At 40.1% G+C, this 20,688-nt stretch overlaps 2 protein-coding genes across 2 annotated transcripts; one reads left to right on the top strand and one right to left on the bottom strand.

Moving 5' to 3' along the window:
- The first annotated feature begins 621 nt into the window (after window positions 1–621).
- LOC116900844 (ammonium transporter Rh type A-like) lies at window positions 622–5,218 on the top strand. The gene is made up of 2 exons (XM_032902540.1): window positions 622–984; window positions 4,556–5,218. The coding sequence occupies exons 1-2, from the start codon at window positions 622–624 to the stop codon at window positions 5,120–5,122; spliced, it is 930 nt and encodes a 309-aa protein (XP_032758431.1). The 3' UTR covers window positions 5,123–5,218.
- A 7,467-nt stretch (window positions 5,219–12,685) lies between these two features.
- LOC116900217 (programmed cell death protein 5-like) lies at window positions 12,686–14,087 on the bottom strand. Its single transcript, XM_032901969.1, has one exon. It carries the CDS (start codon window positions 14,085–14,087, stop codon window positions 13,707–13,709), a length of 381 nt encoding a protein of 126 aa, XP_032757860.1. The 3' UTR covers window positions 12,686–13,706.
- Window positions 14,088–20,688: the final 6,601 nt, after the last annotated feature.

Here is a 20,688-nt window from a genome sequence, read left to right as displayed (position 1 = left end):
TTTTACTAATGATTGTCCTGAATCTACACAGTGGGGCAGGTGCTTCACTAGACTCATCGCTGTGCCTGGCATTTAAAATCTAAGTGCAGAGCAGCAACAATTGATGGTAAGCTTCCTGAGACAGCCTTAGCCAACTCCACACACGGTGTCAGTGCTATTAGTACGCAGGCAGCGGTGGCTTGGAACCATGAGAATAGATTCCAATTCAGAGCTTTATAATATTTTGCAGGTTTTCTCCGGAAGATTGGCTGAGTCTAAACACATTGTTAGAACATTTTAAGATCCCGCTGTTGCTTTCTTGTCCATTGGTTTCTCCCACACAACTCAGTAAATAATCACTGGATTTGAGTGTATTCCAATTCCATTTAGAATCAATCCATCTCCAGGTGCTTTTTTTTTTAAAGCTGGTGCTTTTAATACTCCTGCTGTTTGAGGAGGGCTTATAATGTCTTACAGTCTGCTAACTCGTAGGTAGACAGTGATGTTAAAAGCATGGTAGATGGTTTAGTTTGCACCCCACTTCACTAGGTATTTGATAAACGTTTGAAGATGTGTTTTCTCTGCAGTCAGTGATGAGAGTAACATACCCTCCGTGGGTTTAAACAGAGATCCTGAAATGCGATGGGGCCGGCCGTGATAAGCCCTTGCATGGTCTATCTGTTACTTGGTTATGATAGTAAGCAGCTGGAGAGAATGGTTCACTCCGGATTACAGCTGAGAACATTTTGTCCATCAGAGAAGGCATCTTGGCAGCAGCGAGAGGCTGTTTCTCTAGCTGGAGTCTGCAGTCATGAAACACACATAGAACAGACAAGAAATGAGACGGGGTTTTCCAACCTCAGGCCCTACCCTCCACAAATCACTTCCTTCAACAACTTTTCACCTCCTAAGGGGTCCACAGACTTCCAAACAGAGTCACGTGCTGGGAACCGTGTGTTGAAACAAATTAGCATATCCTGGACGTTTCACATTTGCGCAACAACAGTATTGTACACAGCAGGCCTGGGACATCTGATAGGTCCTCATGTTATCTTTACTTAGGAGTTGTTTGTTCTAGTGATTTTAAATATCCTACTGGTTATCATTAACACAGGAATTTTTTTCATTTATATAACTTATATGATGACATACCATTTTATTTATGATGTGCATTTTGTGGCTTTTCAATTTTCAGGTGATGATGCTTGGCTGGTTGGACTTATTCAAGAAAATATAGTAAAATGTCTGCTGTGCTTCAGATGTACTAAATAAATATTTGTCATTTCTTTAAAATTAAAAAAAATATTCACCCCTTTTTGCTTCCTCTAAACACCTTACGCTGTACCTCCACCACTACTCATGCCCCCCCCTCTTTCAAATTCATAGCCCCTTTTCTTTAATTGGTGTGTGTGTGTGTGTGTGTGTGTGTGTGTGTGTGTGTGTCTGTGTGTGTTTCTGTGTGTGTGTGTTTGGGCATGCACACATGTGTGTGTGTGTATGTGTCTGTCTGTCTGTGTCTGTGTGTGTATGTGTTTGGGCATGCACACATGTGTGTGAGTGTGTGTGTGTGTGTGTGTGTGTGTGTGTGTGTGTCTGTGTGTGTTTCTGTGTGTATGTGTTTGGGCATGCACACATGTGTGTGTGTGTGTCTGTCTGTCTATGTCTGTGTGTGTATGTGTTTGGGCATGCACACGTGTGTGTGTGTGTGTGTGTATGTGTGTGTGTTTGTATGTGTGTGTCTGTGTGTATGTGTTTGGGCATGCACACACGTGTGTGTGTCTGTGTGTGTGTGTGTGTGTGTTGTGTGTGTGTGTGTGTTGTGTGTGTGTGTTCCTAAATACACAAATACAACTTGCTCAGTCCCTGTAATGTTGTTACTTCTAAATGTGCTTTCAGAGCTGACAATTTGAGATTGGATCATCATTTGCTGTGCTCTTTGCTGCTCTTACCACTCCTTAGTTGTCTGTAGGTCTTTGTGTAGCACTGGGGCACCACAGACTTCCCCTATCCAGTGTCTAAGTCTCTTGACATCCTTTTTCAGGCCAGGCTCAGGCAGCCATGCTGGTGAGAGTTCATGGGCAGTTTTAGATTTCTTGAGATGAGCCGATGGCTTCCAATCCTTTAAACAATAAATTATCCTAAAAATTCTTATAAAGTATTGAACTTTTCTTGCGTTCTGAGTATCATGTCTTTAGTATGCTCTCCTAAAAAATTAGTCTAGTCCAGGTTTTCAGATTTTTGCCCTATTTCTAACTTGGTTTTCAAATTATTTAAGGCAGTCCCTGTAGTCCCCCCCTCCCCCGATGATGTGGACTCATCTGTAAAAATTAGCATTTCTAAACTATAGTAAGGCATGGTTACTGTTTATTTTAAGTCCTATTTTTATCAGGTGTCTTAGTCTCTGATTTTCTTTAAATCCAGTAAGAAACACAGAACAAACCAAGTCTGGCATACATCAAACATGCTCTTCAAATCCACCATGCCTCCACTGCTCCGAGTTGAGGCCATTGCCTTTTGACACATTATTTTTAATTTTTATTTTTCTTGGATATTTTATTGTGTATTTAAATTTCAAATGTTATCCCCCTTCCTCCTTCTCCCATACCCCTTTACACCTCCCCCTGCCTTTGTGAGGATGCTCCCACTCATGTCCACCCCCTCCAATCTCAACACCCTACATTAACCAACATTGGGGAAAGGAGCCTTCACAAGACCAAAGGCTTTCCCTCCTATTGATGCAGGACCATGCCATCCTCTGCATGGCTGGAGTCATGGGTCTGGCCATGTTTACTTCTTGATTGGTAGTTTAGTCCCTGGGAGTTCTGGTGGGGTCTAGTTGCTTGATATTGTTTTTCTTCTTATGGTGTTGCAAATCCTTCAGCTCCTTCAGGCTTTTCTCTAACTCCTCCACTGGAGTCCCCATGTTCAGTCCAATGGTTAGCTGCAATCATCTTCATCTGTATCGCTAGGGCTCTGGCAGAGCCTCTCAGGAGACAACCAATATCAGGCTCCTGTCAGCAAGCACTTCTTGACATCAGCAATAGTGTCTGGGTTTGGTGGCTGCATATGGGATGGATCCCCAGGTGAGGCAGTCTCTGGAGGATCTTTCCTTCAGTCTCTGCTCCACTCTTTGTCCCTGAATTTTCTCCCATCCATTTGCCCAAGAATTTCATGTAGTCATTGTTTTTAATAACTGAGTAGTAAATACTCAATTGTGTAAAAGTACCACATTTTCTGTATCCATTCCTCTGTTGAAAGACACCAGGGTTCTTTCCAGCTTCTGGCTATTATAAATAAGGCTGCTATGAACATAGTGGAGCATGTGTCCTTGTTATATGTTGGAACATCTTTTGAGTATATGCCCAGGAGTAATATAGCTGGGTCTTCAGGTAGTACTATGTCCAATTTTCTGAGAAACCTCAAGACCGATTTCCAGAATGGTTGTACCAGCTTGCAATCCCACCAACAATGGAGGAGTGTTCCTCTTTCTCTACATCCTTGCCAGCATCTGCTGTCACCTGAGTTTTTTATCTTAGCCATTCTGACTGGTGTGAGGTGGAATCTCAGGGTTGTTTTGATTTGCATTTCCCTAATGACGAAGGATGTTGAACATTTCTTTAGGTGCTTCAAAGTCATTTGATATTCCTCATTTGAGAATTCTTTGTTTAGCTCTGTATCCCATTTTTAATAAGATTATTTGATTCTCTGGACTCTTAACTTCTTGAGCTCTTCGTTAGATACTAACCTTCTATCAGTTGGAGGATTGGTCAAACCTTTTCCCAATCTTTTGGTTGCTGTTGACAGTGTCCTTTACCTTACAGAAGCTTTGCAATTTTATGAGGTCCCATTTGTCAATTCGTGATCTTAGAACACAAGCTACTGGTGTTCTGTTAAGAAAAAATCCCCTGTGCCTATGTGTTTGAGGCTCTTTCCCCCTTTCTCATCTATTAGTTTCAATGTATCTGGTTTTATGTGGAGGTCTTTGATCTACTTGGACTTGAGCTTTGTACAAGGAGATAAGAATGAATTCTATCAGACCTTCAAAGAAGACCTAATGCCAATCTCTTCAAACTATTCTGCAAAATAGAAACAGAAGAAACACTACACAGTGTTTCTGTCTCAGCATCCTCAGACTTACCAAGAAGAGTCAAGTTTAAATTCCTTCTTTGAAGCCAAAATTACACTTACACCTAAACCACACAAAGAGCCTATGAAGAAAGAGAACTTCAGACCAATTTTCCTCATGAATATCGATGCAAAAATACTCAATAAAATTCTCGCAGAATGAATCCAAGAACACATCAAAACAATCATTCATCATGATCAAGTAGGCTTCATCCCAGGGATGCAAGGATAGTTTAATATATGGAAATCCATCAATGTAATCCACTATATAAACAAACTCAAGGAAAAAAAAACTACCTGATCATTTAATTAAATGCTGAGAAAGCGGCGCGCGCACGCGCGCGCGCATGTGCGAACAAACAACTAACCCAGGGTTCACTGGACCCTGCTTTCCTCCAGTCTTTCTGACATGACCTAATCCTACTCTCATTCATGGTTTTCCCTCATGCAGGTACACATTCAGAATGCTACGCTAGCAGGAGGTGTGGCTGTGGGCACATGTGCAGACATGGAAATCCCCCTATATTTTGCTATGACCATTGGAAGCATTGCAGGGATCATCTCAGTGCTTGGATACAAGTTCCTTAGTCCACTCTTAGCTCATAAACTGATGATACAAGATACATGTGAGGTTCATAACTTGCACGGCTTACCCGGTGTGTTTGGAGGCCTTGCCAGCATTGTGGCCATAAGCTGGGGGAAGTCTACAGTGTCCACTATGGCTATGCAGGCAGCAGCACTGGGATCTTCCATTGGCTCAGCAATTGTTGGAGGTTTGGTTACAGGTCTCATTCTAAAGCTACCTGTCTGGAATCAGCCACCTGACGAGTACTGCTTTGATGATTCTGTTTCTTGGAAGGTTCCCAAATACAGAGAACTGGATAATTACTTCTTTCAACACGTGACTCACAACCATGTGGAACATGAAGTGTACATACCATTCCTAAACTCAGCATCCTCAGACTTACCAAGAAGAGTCAAGTTTAAAGAAACCAATGCTTGGTATACAGAGAGATAGGCATGGGAATATAAAATATAAATACAAAAAAAATGCCTTTAGTTTTGGTAGTATTCCTTGATGTTCAAATGATTTCTCAGTCGACAAAAAATTGCTCACAAAGCAGTCTATCCTAGGCCCTAAGGATGACTGCAAATGAAGAGGTTCCTAATGAATGTTTGATTGTATTCTTGATAAATTGCAAAAGAGATGAATCATAGAAATCAATATTTCTTGATCATATCAGACTTTATCCACTTTTTAGGTGAGTTTTCATTGTGGCATCTTTGTGCATGTGTGTCATAGCCCTACCCCTACCCACTGCAGTCCCTCATGATTGACCACCCCTTCCAGCTGGGTCCCTTTCTTCCCCGACTTAGGTATTTCTTGTTCTATTACATGCATTTTATCTGCAACCCTTTAGCTTCTTAATGTACATGTCTTCGGTTCCAAAGAGTATAAAGCCGAAGTCAAAGGACATATTAAAGAATCTATTCTAGAAAAATGAAATAAATCTATGTAAATAAAAGGTAATATTAATGTTCTAGTTAGCATCGTTTTAAATCTTAAAAACAGCCACAGTAATATTACACTGTTGTTTGCATATTCTTATCCTTGATACTTTTTTATGGTTATTATTTGTAATAAGAGTTTAAAGGCCACCTGTATAAATTTTCAAATGATTAAATGTTATCTTAAAATAAAAAAAAATGCTGAGAAAGCATTTGACAAAATTCAACACCTCTTCATGTTAAAAGTCTTGGGAAAATCAGGAATTCAAGGACCATACCTAAACATAGTAAAAAGCAATATACAGCAAACCAGTAGCCATCATCAAACTAAATGGAGAGAAACTTGAAGCAATCCCAATAAAATCAGGGACTAGACAAGGCTGCCCACTCTCTCCCTACCTATTCAATATAGTACTCAAAGCCCTAGCCAGACAATAAAAGAAGGTCAGAGGCATACAAATTGGAAAGGAAGAAGTCAAAATATCACTATTTGAAGATGATATGGTAGTATACTTAAGTGACTTCAAAAATTCCACCCAAGAACCCTGACAGCTGATAAACAACTTCAGCAAAGTGGTTGGATATAAAATTAACTCAAACAAATCAGTAGCCTTCCTCTACTCAAAGGATAAACAGAATGAGAAAGAAATTAGGGAAATGACACCTTTCACAATAGCCACAAGTAATATAAAATACCTTGGTGTGACTCTAACCAAGCAAGTGAAAAATTTATATGTCCAGAACTTCAAGTCTCTGAAGAAAGAAATCAAAGATCTCAGAAAATGGAAAGACCTCCCATGCTCATGGATTGGTAGGATTAATAATGTAAAATTGACCATCTTGACAAAAGCAATCTACAGATTCAATGCAATCCACATCAAAATTCCAACTCAATTCTTCATAGACTAGAAAGAACACTTTGAAAATTCATTCAGAATAACAAAAATCCCAGGATAACTAAAACTATCCTCAACAATCAAAGAACTGGGGAAATCACCATCCCTGACCTCAAGCTCAAGCTGTATTACAGAGCAATCATGATTAAAAAAAACAAAACAAAAAAAAAACAAACAAAAAAAACACTGTATGGTATTAGTGTTAGGACCAATGCTGGGCTTTAATATCATCAATTGGTACAGAGACAGGCAGGAAGATCAATGAAATAGAATTGAAGACCCAGAAATAAACCTACATACCTATGGTTACTTGATACTTCTTTAGAATAAAAAAAAATGGGAGTAGTAGTATCCCTGTCCTATATAACACTTTAATAATTCAGCTGCCTAAGCCAGATGTAAATATTTCAAAGAGTCACACATCCAGACAAAGGACTCTAGGCAACTAATGACCTGAGAGACGGAGAAGTAGGCTCTCCCAGGGACGAGCCTCTATTGGTTATCTGATCCTAAGTGATCAGCCTTGAAATTACACACACACAAGCAGCATTAAGCAGACTCGTCATGTTGTCTTTATATATTTATGTATAGATATGTAACCATGATAATCAAAGAAAAGGAAGCTATCATAATGACAGGGAGTGAGGAATGCCATGGGAGGGGCCTGGAGAAGGAAAAGGAAGGGGAAAACCATGTAATTACATTGTAATTAAAATTAAAATAAAATAACAATTTTAATGAATGATTCTTCTGATGCCAAGTTTCTTATATGGTCATTAGTTGATAATTGTATTTTTCAGTTCTGAGATTCACTTATTTTTGTGAGCTAATTATGGGCAAGTTAACTTAAACTTTGTGGTTGTTATGTTTTTTAAATTTTGTATTTTTTCTCTATTATTGCTGTTAAGAATTAAGTATTTTTACATTGTTGCTTCCATCTTTATGAATACATTTTCTTATTTTTCGTGATTTCTATTTCATCTAATAATGGCAGTTTTACACCTAGTTTCTCCCTGTTGCCATTTATGTCATAACTTAGCTTCATTTCTTTCAAATATTTTTGTGCCGTGTGGCTTGCTGTGTTGTTGTGTTTTAATTTAAAGACATTTCATTTCAGTTTTACCCAATTTGGGAACTCTGACATTTGCTGTCTTACAGATGTGTTTGGTTTTCCTTGCTATAATTGAAGAAATATTTGTATTTATTAACCTTTTACTAGCTTTTTATATCCATTTCTCGGCTTTTTGGTTTTTCAGTGTTTTTCTAGTGTGAATTATTTTGTTGGTTTTGATCTTGGACATTATCCTCAGGGCTTTTTCAGAGTTCTTCCTCGAACTTCACATCTACCTTTGCTGAAGAGATTGAACCTCTCAGGTTCATTCCTTTGTAACTAAAAGCTTACAATTTTCGCACTGCCCTATCTCTCTACATATTTCCCAGCACGCTTGGAGATTTCTCCTTTGAACTTAGTGTGGATGGTGAGTTTTAAACTGAAGGCCAGCCTAGAAAAGTCTCTATTACCTTCCTTTGCTTCTGACTTTCCTCCCATCAACCTGTTCAGAAACCCTAATTAGTTGAAGAAGAGTCTCATATTTCTTTTCTTATGTTCTCGTCTGTTTTCTCCACTGCTGTATGCTTACACGTTCTATTTCTTTAACATTTTAATACTTCAGTTTACTTTCAAATATAGCCATTCTGTTAGCCCATCTGGTATTTTTTTCGTATTATTGAGCACATATTTTTTTTCTTTTTAAGTTTTAGAATTCATCCTGTTCTTCTTGCTTGAGACAATTTCTCATGGCATATATCTATATTGTGTCTCATCTGCTAGAGTTTAATAATTTATGTTCACAAGGACGAATTCAAATCAATGAGTCACATAAAAATCTCTATTCTTTTTAATTTAGCAGAGACATACATGTTACATGAAAATGTTTGAAAGCGTCTATCTGTGTGCTTCTGTCATCAGTGCATCAGAGTTTAACTGAAATCCAGAGCTTAAGGTTTCCGAGGCACAAGCCTAAAGAACAGGCGATGGTTCCACACACGCTTTGGGACAGACTTATTCTAGCTGCACTGCAGCATCAGCATGTTTCTCTCGCGTCCCTGGTCTCGCCTTCTTCAACAGTAGCTGCTGCTACTTTTTGTAGTGTCATCTTACAAGTCAAAGGCAGGGAAGGAGAGACGGATGGACATAGGGAAATCTCTCCTGGGAGTTCTGCATGGCTGCCTCTTTCAGACATGGAACAATCTCTTTGCTAGAAACCTCATCTCACTGAAGTTCACTGAAGCGTCACTACCTCATGTCAGCTGGTCTTGGTTCTTCTTCTGGGACTGGTTACTCACAGAAAAAAAATCAAAATCCTTAGCAAAAAAAAAAAAAAAAAAAAATCCAGAGAGAAGCTCTTGGTCATTGAACAAGCAATTATAAAATTTCAAATATTTTACTGAATTATTTAATACCTAATGGAATTATTACTTTTTTCCAAGTGGCGAAATTACTACATTCAATTTCAAAAGCCACAAAGGAATATGCAGTGACTATCAAGCCTCCCTGCTCGCCTGTCCTTCGGCTACCGAGTTCTCCGGTCACTGTCCTGTTCGAACTCTTCACCTCTTATTTTTCAGTCCAGGTAGGATACTTGTCATCTAACCACATGAGTGACTTCTCAGCTTACTATGTTTGTTGTTTGTCCAAATCATTTGATACGTTTGCATCTGGTGACCAATCCCTGTGTTCCTTTGGAATGATGATATCTCACTATAATATTTAATACGACATACTTTTATTGTTGGTTATAAAACCAGCCACATTATTTTATTTTCTTCTCTTTTTGCAATTTACTTCTGTCCATTAAAGTAATAGGCTGAGTAGTTTGTAGAGAAATAGAGGAGCGCCCTTTCATCCTCCAAAGCCCAACTTAGTATGTCTGAGTCTGAGAGCAGCTCTTGGGATGTATCACCTTCGCAAGACCTTTCCTTGGCCAACTGAACTTCTGTGTACTTGAGACCCTCAGAAGAATTTTATTTCAATGATGTTATCTAACCAGGAATGGGATCTTTTCTGATTTATAACCACCATTTAGACTGAGTTACAAGTAGGTCAGCCTCCACAGAGGAAAGAGGATACCATTTACACCAAGGACAGTGGGTTTGAAACATCCTGATTGTGATGTCCAATAAAAAAATCATTTTAAGCCAGGTGTGGTGGTGCACACTTTTAATCCCAGTAGAGACGAGTGGATCTTTGAGTTTGAGGCCAGTCTGGTCTGCCTAGAGAGTTAAAGGGCTACTCGGAAAAACCTGTCTCAAAAAAATTATATATTCTTTTATATTTTCAAACAACATTGGATTAGAATAACTACTTTTTAGCTGACTGTGATGAATTTTTATTTTTATTTTTAAAATGACATTGGCTACTTAGGTTATTTCATAGTAATAGTTAACTTCTGGAGATTTGAAATACTTCCCAATAACACTGCAAAGAAGCCAAAGGCTACCTCTGTCTGTCAGAGGAATTTCTACTCTCCTATGCACTGAACCTGTGAAATGCTATGAAATAGACTTTGCTTTCATTTTTTTTAAGTAATAGTGGTCACTTAAATATAGTTTAGCTCGGGGTTCTACTGCTTGAAATAATGTTGTGTGAGTTCATTGGTCTGTTTACTGCTGTGGCAGAAACGGTCAACAATGTGTGACTCCTGGGCCAGGTGCAGTTGGACATGCACTGGGGTCCGCGCTGAATCAGTCTCTTGTTTGAGACCCAGGATACTTTCCTACCATTTTTTTACTCTGGTTTACTCTTACTTCACTGGTTTACAAGATTATGCGGTGTTTGCTTTGGCCCCCATTGGTCTCTCTTTATCTACTTGTAGTTTTCTCCTCTTTCCTTCATCGCCCTGCCTGTGTGCATGACACAATGGTGCCTCAATCCTGTAATTTACTTGTTGGCAATTTTAACATATGATCAAATCCATGTTTAAAAAAAGTCCTCCAGCTTCAGACTTTACTTGGTAAAATATTTTCTTATAATTTTCTGTGATTTCAAAATTTTCAAGGTTTATGTAGAGGAGAGCTTCAACATGTATCTGTTTAAAAATATTTAATTCCCAAGTATAAACTTTTAAAGTCAAGGCTTTCCAAAGTTATTAGCACTCACAGTAGATCTCTGTCCAGTGAAACAGATGTTGCCTGTATCTACAAATATTTCAAAAACAGATTGAAGGCATGCAACATGCAATTCCTCTTGGCACGATTCAAGTTCATTTTGCCAGAAAATGTTTGAACAGATTTTAAATCTTTCTGCTCATTATCTTTGGAAAAATATACAAACTCACTTGCACACATTTTTTTGCAAGGTGCCTGTTACAAATTTTATGCTCTGAGGGGTACCTTTTACTCAATATGCCTCTCTTGCATCAAAGAAATGTGACTCTACGAAACACAGAAAGACGAAGAAAAGGGCATGTGTACAGTAATTATTAAAAGCAGAAGCAGACATGTGTATGTTAATAAAAAATATTAGCTTGATAGGGTGCATAATACTAAATGAGAGGAAATTCAACAGCATCTACATTCTAACACGCTCGAAGAGGCGTTGCTTTGTGAAGAATGCTAGCTGCGAGCAACCAGCTTTTCTTGTCTTGTCACACTGTTGCCATTGGAGTCCATCTTTTCACATTTCCCGAAGCTCCCAAATCTCTTCCAAGAGTTTGTTCTACACCGATGTTATTCCTCCCTCATCTCTATGTAGATAATGTGAATTTGGGGGGGGGTGTCCATCATGTAACACATCATGGTGTAACAGAAGGGGAAAGGTTTAAAGGAGGAGGCAAGCCAGGTGATTGGAAAGACTTGCTTCCAGTGCTAATCTTAGAAGTTTGCAATTAGCATTTAAGATGTGATCGAACCAATGAAAGGTTTTAACCAGGAGGACGAACAGGGGGATTGGAATTTCATCTTATATAATCCAATGGAGGCATTTCATAGAAAATGACTTTAGAAAACCAGAAACAGGGTGGCCAGGCAGGGGTTTGTTACTGTACCTGAGGTGTACAGTGTTTTATCATTAGATGAGGGTGTTAGACCATGCTTCACATTCCTCATGTTCGTGGTGACTCTTCAAATTACAATGTGAGCTATGTGTATTGGTTTCCACTCTTGTCCTCCCATGCAAAGGCCTTCCCTCTGCCTCACCAAATCCCTTCCCACCAGTTCTGAACGCATCCCACCCTACCCTACCATGCCTGTTTTATTTGCACTGCTTCCCACTATGTTCACACTCTGCCTCATGTTCCAGCCTTCACTGAACACTGGCTCACCGGCCGCTGTCTTCAGTTGGTGTGACTCTTTCTCATCAAGTTGGGCGGGTCAAACACCTCATGCCTCAGAGCCACTCCAGACACAGAACTGCTCATCTTCCTTGTCTTCTTCCTGTGAGGCTGATGGCTCTTTTTATAAGATCACCATATGTAGTGTTGTGATGAATATAAATGTGTCACTCATTGTTCACATTCCTTTGTTCTTTATAGCACCTCGGGCATACTTTTTCTATCCCTATGCCCGTTACTATATGAGATCACACCAGTCATCATTCACACTCCCGCACAAAACCCTGGTTTCTCTTTGGCATATTTCCTAGAGATTGAAACATTCCATTCTGCAGGGTTTAAGATAGAAGGTAAACAACTCAAAAAAGCTTCAGGAAGTCCCTGAAATGGACCAGGTTCACTAGGCCCCTCCCTCCCTAGTGTAAGTAATGAAGACAGAGAGTAATTCTCAGACAAAGAAAGCTATAAAAAAAATGTCTGAGACCAGCAGTGCTTGGAAGAAGCATAAACCAGCTAAGACGCCTGGAAGTGATTAAGACCAACTGAGTTACATGGATAGAGCACTCTCCAACCTGTTGAGCTGTCTGGAGGCTGTACAGTGAGCTCCTGGTTTGAAGGTTTGTGAGTTCTTTTCCATGCCCAGGAGGGCTTTGGTGGTAAGTTATCTTTGAGTCATGTTCCTCTAACTAACCCCAATAAAACTGAGTGGTTAACTAAGTTCGACTTTGGTGGTATCCCTACTTTGGTTTGTCATGAGCTCTCTATGCAGCATAAACAGGCATATGTGTGGTGTCTCTCCCCAAAATGTCTTATCACACAACAATGTTTTTGATCACTTCAATGATGTTGAAGTTTGTTACAGAGTTTATTTTTACTCCTCTACCTCAACCATTTTCCCACCAGAAAGTCAATGCCCTCTGAAATATTCCATGAGCTTCAGGTCATCCTCCCTTATCCCCAGACTCTCTCAGTTCTTTTATTTCTGTATTTCTTTCCTTTCTTCATCCTCTTCACCATCAAGATGCCAGGATTTGAACTCCTTCCTGCACACTCTTCCTACTCCCCACTTCCTTGAATCTACTAGTGAAATGCCGAATTGTGAAATGTCTACTAGTGAATCTTAAGACTAGTTGTATGCCCATTTTTGTCGTCCTTCCTGTACTTCTAAACATGGCTGGAGAAAATGAACAGAAATCAATACACTTCATTATGGCATTATGAACCACCCTTGGCTCGCTGGTCCTGGTGTTCTGCATGGCAATTGTTCTGCTGATCGCCTGTTGATTCTGTTGTCAGGGTGCTTCCCCTAGGCCTATGTTCTCCTTCAATCTTGCACATGTCTGTCTCACCCTTGTCTCAGGAAGGACGGTTCATAGGGGAGTTAACTGGAACTTTCTTTATGTCTCTCCCGTGTGTGCACATTTCTCCACTTCTGTCTCTTTGCTTGTCCCCTTCCATTTCTAGAGATGTTCCTCCTTTGGCCCAAAGCCCTTCTGATTCCTGTGTGCTGTGGCCTGTCTTCCATTGCTTCTTTATGTCTAGTACTTCCACGGGTCACTTGTCATGTGCTTTTTTGTCTGATTTAGCTCCTCCCCAGAAAGGTCTCTTTAAAGTCAGCCTTGTATATCCCTCCTGCATCCTACTGCCTCGTACGATATCTCACAGCTTGCACATCTCAAAGTGAACTCACCGTCTAGCAATCTCTGCTCGCACTTTCTTTCTCTTTCTTTCTTTCTTTCTTTCTTTCTTTGAGTTTGAGGTACAAGTTTATTTTTTCAAAAAGCATATATAGACAGGGAACAAAGTAAACATTTACAGGTGGCAACTGTCTTAGATACTGCTCCGTAGGTCTGTCTAAACTGTCCTCTTAGTAATCATCGTCTTCATCTGAGTCCATTACTTTCCTTCTGTTGAATGTCACTGTTGTTTTCTTTTCTGTCTGTTGGCTAACTTTTTCAAGTATTTCTATTAAACCTGGTTCTGACACCATCCCACTTAGCAGTCCATACTGTGCCATCTGTATAAGATAGTTCTCCACTGCTTTCAGTTTTTCAGGCTTCACAAATGCTAAGTTAGTTAACCTGGCCCGGGCCGACTGATCCAGAACTTGGGCTAAGATACTGTTTCTCATTTCTGCTTCCCTTTGTTTTGCTTGATGTTGGGCTGGATCATCAGGATCTCCGTACTTGGCGTGCAGCTCGGCCAGACTCTGCCTCCTCAGCGCCTCGAGTTCTTCTTCGTCCGCCATGGCGCAGCTGTCCCATGTCGCGCAGCGGCCGTTGGGGGGTGTCGCGCAGCCGCACTGGCCCTCTTGTACACTCGGTTGGAATCGCTTCAGCCCTCTCTGTTCTTTCAAAACCACACTCTTGTGTACCTCATTTGAATAGACACAGACACTGCTTGCTCTCGCTAGATCTGAAGCTTTTCTGCCATTCTTAGAATCACTACTTCTCACTTTGATACAGTTCTGCTTGTAATTTTTTTTTTTTATTTCCAGAGCTTTGGATTTTATCCAAAAATTCTTGTCTGTGCCCAGATTTTGTAGTGTTTCCCACATGTTTTCTTCTAGCAGTGGCTTGCTGCTGATTTCTGAGTACCTTAGGAGTAGAGGCCCTCCCGGCCTCTGCTTATGACTGTGTTCTATCTAACCTCACTTTCTGTGACTGAGCTGTATTGAATTATTGGTTTCATTAAGCAAGTTTCCCACTCTCTCATTGACCTTCAAACAGATGATGGAATAGTTTTTATCCGTGTCTAGAATGTTCTTCCTTCTCACCTTGACCTCATATGAATTTGTTTCAATTACAACATCTGTTCTGGGAAGTGGTTCGTAACAATCCCAGTCCAGACAGATGCCTCTCTGCTGTCCACCCATGGAACCGGGCAATTTTCTCAGCTTCAGCCCATCAGAGTGCGTTGTCAGCATGATTGACTGTTTGTTGCATTAAGAACAGATGATTGGAGTGCAGGCCTTGTGTTTACCTTTGAACTTTTAGTGTATAGCACACTGTGTAGTGTTTATCAAGGGAGCCACAAATATTTGTTGAGTTAATGAATTAGTGACTATCTGGACGTGTCATGCTGGGAAGAGGCAGCCATCTGTTTTGCTCAGCAACTGATAATCTCTGCCAGAACAGCTTCATTAAAGTTGAACAGGTTAGAAACGAGTGGAGAATAGAGAGGCAGAGGAAATGTTAGATTCATCTGTTGAGAAAATTAAATTATTAAACAATTTAATTCACAAAAGCAATAATACAGAACATACAGGACTGTCCCCTCAAGAGCCATGGTTCTCACAGAAAGTTAAAAAGTTTGATGGGGGTTGGGGTGAATGTTAAAGAAATATCATATTTCTGGCTAAGTAGTAAAAGTGTAAGCTGTAATTATTTTTTAAATTATAGTTTTAATAAAAGTTAACATAAATACTCTGTTGAATGTTTAATTAATAATTTTGCTATAAAAATGGTTCACTTTTGTGAGGAAATAGGAAGTAGGTAACAAATCCTTCTTTCTCTTTGTCATATATGTGTATAAATATGAATTATACACGAATATGTATTTATAAATATAATGCATAAATTCTTGCTTTACACATATGGTCTCTCTTTTTATACACCTTTCAGCAACTATTTTGTTTAACCTAGAAGTGTAATTCCTATATCACTCTGTAATCAATGCATATGCAAATACCTTAACCTATTTTTATATATTTTTTTTTAATTTTTAATCAAGACAGGTTTCTCTTTGTAGCCCTGGATGGCCTGGAATTCACTTTGTAGACCAGGCTAGCCTTGAACTCACAGATCTGCCCACTTCTGCCTCCTCAGTGCCGCAATTAAGTGTGTACCACCATAGCCAGCTTGCACCCCCATGCCTGTCTGTACCTGAAGCATTTAAAATTTAAAATCTGTCATACAGGAGCTAGGGAGAGGGGTCAGATGGTAAGTACCTGCTTAAAAAGCAAAAAGATCTAAATTGGGATCCCAAAATTTATGTAAAATGTTGGACATGAAGATGCACACCTGTGATCCTATTGCAGAGGAAGGGGAGACAGGAGGACCCCAGAGGCTGGTGCCTTCCTTTTCTAGCTGTAAGCACTGAACGTAGACGCCACCACCTCGAGTCCTTTCTGTTCATAATCCCTAAATCATTGCTCTGACTTCTTTTGGCATCAATTACTGTTACTCATTTTTTAATTTTATGTAAATTTAATCATGCAGTGTTTCTCTGTGCTTGGTCCCCGGAACTCAACATTTATCTATGTCATTTACTAGTCTGGATTTCTTTTCCATTGCCATGCTACATTATTACACGAATGCGAAACAACTTGTGCTTTTTGCTTTTAGGAGATACACGAGTTGCATGTGAGTGAGAATATCATAAATATAGCGGCTGGGTGCATTCTTGGGAATGCCTTTTTGAAAGTACAGTCACATATTTCTGTTTGGTATTTACACAGAAGTCGAATGGCTGCGTAACAAGAGAAGTCACATATTCAGTTTTAGTGGATATTGTCACAGAGGTTTTCAGCAGAGTTGTCACAATTAATTCACCCATATCAGTATGTGTAATATATGTATGTAAAGATACAGCATTTTTATATAAAATAAATTTATTTAATACTGGTTATTTTTCAGATTCTATTGATATATTATAAATAATGAGCACGCATTTTGAATCTAATATTTGTTTCCTTATTTAAATATATCTATAATCATATTATTAAAATAAAATAAAGGGTGCTGGAGAGATGGCTCAGAGATTAAGAGCACTGGCTGTTCTTCCAAAAGACTCAGGTTTAAATCCCAGTATCCACATGGCAGTTCACAACTGTCTATGGTTTCAGTTTCGGGGTACTTGATACCCTCACACAGACATACATGAGGACAAAACACCAATGTAAATTAAAAAATAAAATAAAATGAAAATGAAACAGAATTTTAAATTCACTTGGAAAGTGTTTTACCCCAAATAGACAATAGCATTATTGAAAGATCAGTACAATGAAAGATGTCACAATGATTAAATTGTATCCCCTAGAGAGAAAGAGCATATACATATAGGCATAGGACCTACTTTGTTTCAAGTGGGACAACTGAAATTACATGGATATTTAAAGTAGAGGGAACTCTGTGTAGATAATGGGCCGTCCTGTTGAGAGGAGACTGAGAAGTCACCCTAGACAGCTGCAGCATCTCTGGGCTGTAGTCATGAAGAGAGACATGGAATCCTAGACCCCTGGGCTCAGATGTCTAAAGGGAGATCATGGTCAGCCTGTACATGTGGGAAAGGCCCTGGAGCATCACCGCGCTTGTCTAAGACAGCAGAGAGGTAGTGAAGCCGTCCCTGCACTCCTCCTCTCCTGGTGCATCCTGTTGCCAGTGCGGGGAAGCTATCCTACAGGAAACAGGAGCTACAGGGCAGTGTGTGTGTGGGTGAGGGGGGACAGGGCTGTGCCAGTAGAAAATAAAATAAAGATGACATCCCAACCAGAAGAGACAGGAGGGTTTCATAAACACTGCTGGATTCAGTGACCATTATTATTAAAACACCATGTTAAACTGACCTTTATTTCCCACTGCCTTCTAGGAAAAAATATACAATGAAGATATAATTAAATGTGAATTGAAGCATATCTGAAGAACAAAATCATGTAAAAAAATCAGAAGAAATACTTACAATGTATAAAAGCAACAAAATGAATCCAAAAGAAACGTTGACACTCTAAATTGAAAAGAACTGTACCCACAGTAACACCTGAATTAAGGGACTCTCGAAAGTGAGACAATTATTTGTAAAGACTAACGCTTTTGCTAGGAATGCGTGGTCCTTCATAAATGGTTAATAAAACAGCATGGGAAACAAGTGACGAAATGCAACTTCCCAGTAATCAAAATAATTCAGACTTAAATCCTGATATTTGTACACTGAACTGACAAATACTAAGACGTTGTTGTTTTAACACTGCAGTTTAAACCCTGTCACTGCAGCAACAATCGGGGTGGTACACGGCCATTAAACAGTGTTGAGAAATATCAGTGCTGAGCATAATACTCTTGATAGAGTCAAAACGAAAACATCAGCATTTAAACTACGCTAAAAATTAATTACAAACCAAGTAACAAGGCGCTCAAATAAATGGCATAAATTTCTAGAAATAATGTGCTAATATTGTAGGAAGTAGGTCAAAATGATTTCATTGACTATGAGGTGGAAGCACATTTTATTCAAGTGCACATGTTTTTATATTTTCACATGTTATGCAGGGGACCTCTGTAATCGTCACAAACACGTATGCAGATGAAGGGGTGTATTGGGGTAAAGGGGCACAGAGTTCTAGATCGATTGCTTACGAGGACAAACAGGTATGTGCCGCCAAGTAAGATGGAGAAGAGCTAGCAGAGGAGAACTAACTGAAGAGCAACGGGATTAAAATTGGTTGGAGAAAGGAGTCTTGGAGGTGGGTAATCACTCACACGGTGAACAAAGCCAGGCTTGGGTACACGAGTACAAGAAGCAAAGTTCTAGAAGGCAAACGTGTAAACCATGTCTTGAAGGTGCTCTAGCTTCAGGATCCTGGTTTTCATTTCCTTTTATGTTCACCCCACGTCTTTAGGCAGCAGCTCCATGTTTGAGAAGCAGGGTTGAACATGTGATTCACCGAGAATATGGAAAGGCTGGGGCTGTGGGTATAAGAAGGAGACAGAGAATTGCTGAGGAAAGCGAAGGTTAGCTCATTGTCTTGAAGGTCTTTTGGAGGTCAGATAGCTCATCTGTGATGGCAGCAGAGTTCCCTATGGTTGTGCAATAAGAATGCCTACTTTTAGGAACAGATGCAGTGATGGCTCTGGGGGCGACGTTTGAGAATTCACCATGTGTAAATAATGGTGGAAAGAGCTAGGAACTCCAAAGTTTGGAGAAGTTGAAGCTTGTGCTGGAAACTCTACTGAGCAGGAAAGACGTGAGCCCTGGAATATGCATGAAGGGTACATGAAAGGGCACCAGGACCCTGCAGGTAAACTATACGCCATGAAAGAGAAGGAGAAACACAGTCTCCATCTCCACGGAGCACCCACAGTCTCAGAAGTCAACTTCTGCCATCCACTTGCCTCTGCCTTACGTTTCTGGCTTGTTTGTGTCTTTGTGTGAAAGGGAATGTCCATTACTGAGGCTACTCTCTGAGAGAGAAGATTGGTGACATTGGAAGAGCGAAGGTAATCCAAAGTGTTAACTCTTGGAATCATGGTGCATGCTTTTTTCTAACTTTAGAACTAACTACTTCTCTGAAAGATTGCACAGTCCAAAGCATTAATGACACTGGCAATGGCTCCTGCGACCAACATTACCAGCGTGTTCCTTGGGTTGGAGCCCGGTGAAGGCGTTAGTGGAACTGTTGCAGCTCAGGGTGTCAAACTGCACTGCTCTTAGGAAGCATCATCCTGTAGAGATTTGAAGGAATGGCGGGCAGGGACTGTTTGCATGACAGTCAGGGTTCCCAGAGATGGTAACCGGATGCTTTCAGCTCGTTCCCTGTCTACTTGAGACAGTGGCAGGGAAATGTCTCGTCATAAACCTTTGATGTCAGAAGATGACTTTGCTTCACGCTCTACCTCGTGGGCTTACTCTTCTTACCTGAGAGGGTCTGTAAATTTTCTGAAATAGGAACAGAAGTCCATCCGATACTACACCTTCATTTCATTGAAAGAATAAAGAGGGAGAAGTTGTTTCTGAATGTTATGAAGGATGAAACAAGAAAGATTTATGGCTTTTGTTTGTTGTTGTTGTTGTTGTTGTTGTTGTTGTTGCTGCTGCAAGCCTGACTGCCGCTTCGAGCGAAGACAGTTGTGCACGCACACACCTTGACATTGCACGCGCGCCAGTTGCTCACCCAGCCCTCACAGCCGTGGACCTTCCTTCTAGTCTTACTCTTTGCAGCTAGACGTTCACATCCTAACTCTGGTCCTCAACCTGCAACACTTTCTAGGTCATTTTTTCCTATACCCATGCGTCTAGTAGGCCTCTTCCCGGTGAACTTGATGAATTACCATCAGTTGCCCCATGTCGGCTTTCTTGAATTTCAGTGCGTTTGGCATTTGTTTTCTCTGCGAGGTAAGTTTGACTGCGTGTCTTCATGTGATTGATTGATGCGAACTCGCTCAGCACGTGTGAATAAAACTTCCATTGCTCCCTAGAAATAAGTAACAGAGCAGAAAACTGTTTGATTTAATATTTCAGTGCTGAAGATTAAATAGCTCTCCTAAATACATTAACAGTGTGTTCGAACTCAAATTGTTTACGTTCATTTTCACGGGAACTGTTGAACTATTTCAGCTCCCTGCGGTCCAGCTGTGCGTTTTAGAGCCGGCCTGTCCACAGACCGCTCTCGTCTGTGGTAGTGTCTCTGCGATGAGAATGACCCGACTGAGTCATAACCTTGCAGGACTTAAGCACTTGCGTGTACATGATCCACTGATTCTCATTTTCTCTCCTATTGCCTTTGTAGAATTCCAACGTCGGAACTGCCCAAACCTGGTTCCTGCCTACATGGATGGTTTTCTTATGTGTGGGAAGATGCAGACCTCTTAATATCTAAAAGAAAAGCTAGTATGGTAACAGCAGAAGTAACTAAAGGAGTTCAGCACCAGTGGCAAGTTCTGGTTTTGGTGGGATTTTGTTTTTTTGAGATGAGGTCTTGCTACTTAACTCAGGTTAGCCTGCAACTCATGGTCAGTCCATCTCAGTCTACCGAGTATTGGGATTATAGACATGAGTCACTAAACCTGGCTTACTATTGTGACTTCAAGGAAAATAAATCCCACTAAACATTTTATTCTTAAAATAGCTTTATT

The sequence above is a fragment of the Rattus rattus genome, chromosome 5 (genome assembly GCF_011064425.1).
Source record: "Rattus rattus isolate New Zealand chromosome 5, Rrattus_CSIRO_v1, whole genome shotgun sequence".
Classification (NCBI taxonomy): Eukaryota; Metazoa; Chordata; class Mammalia; order Rodentia; family Muridae; genus Rattus; species Rattus rattus.
This window is presented reverse-complemented; position numbering and strand designations above follow the sequence as displayed.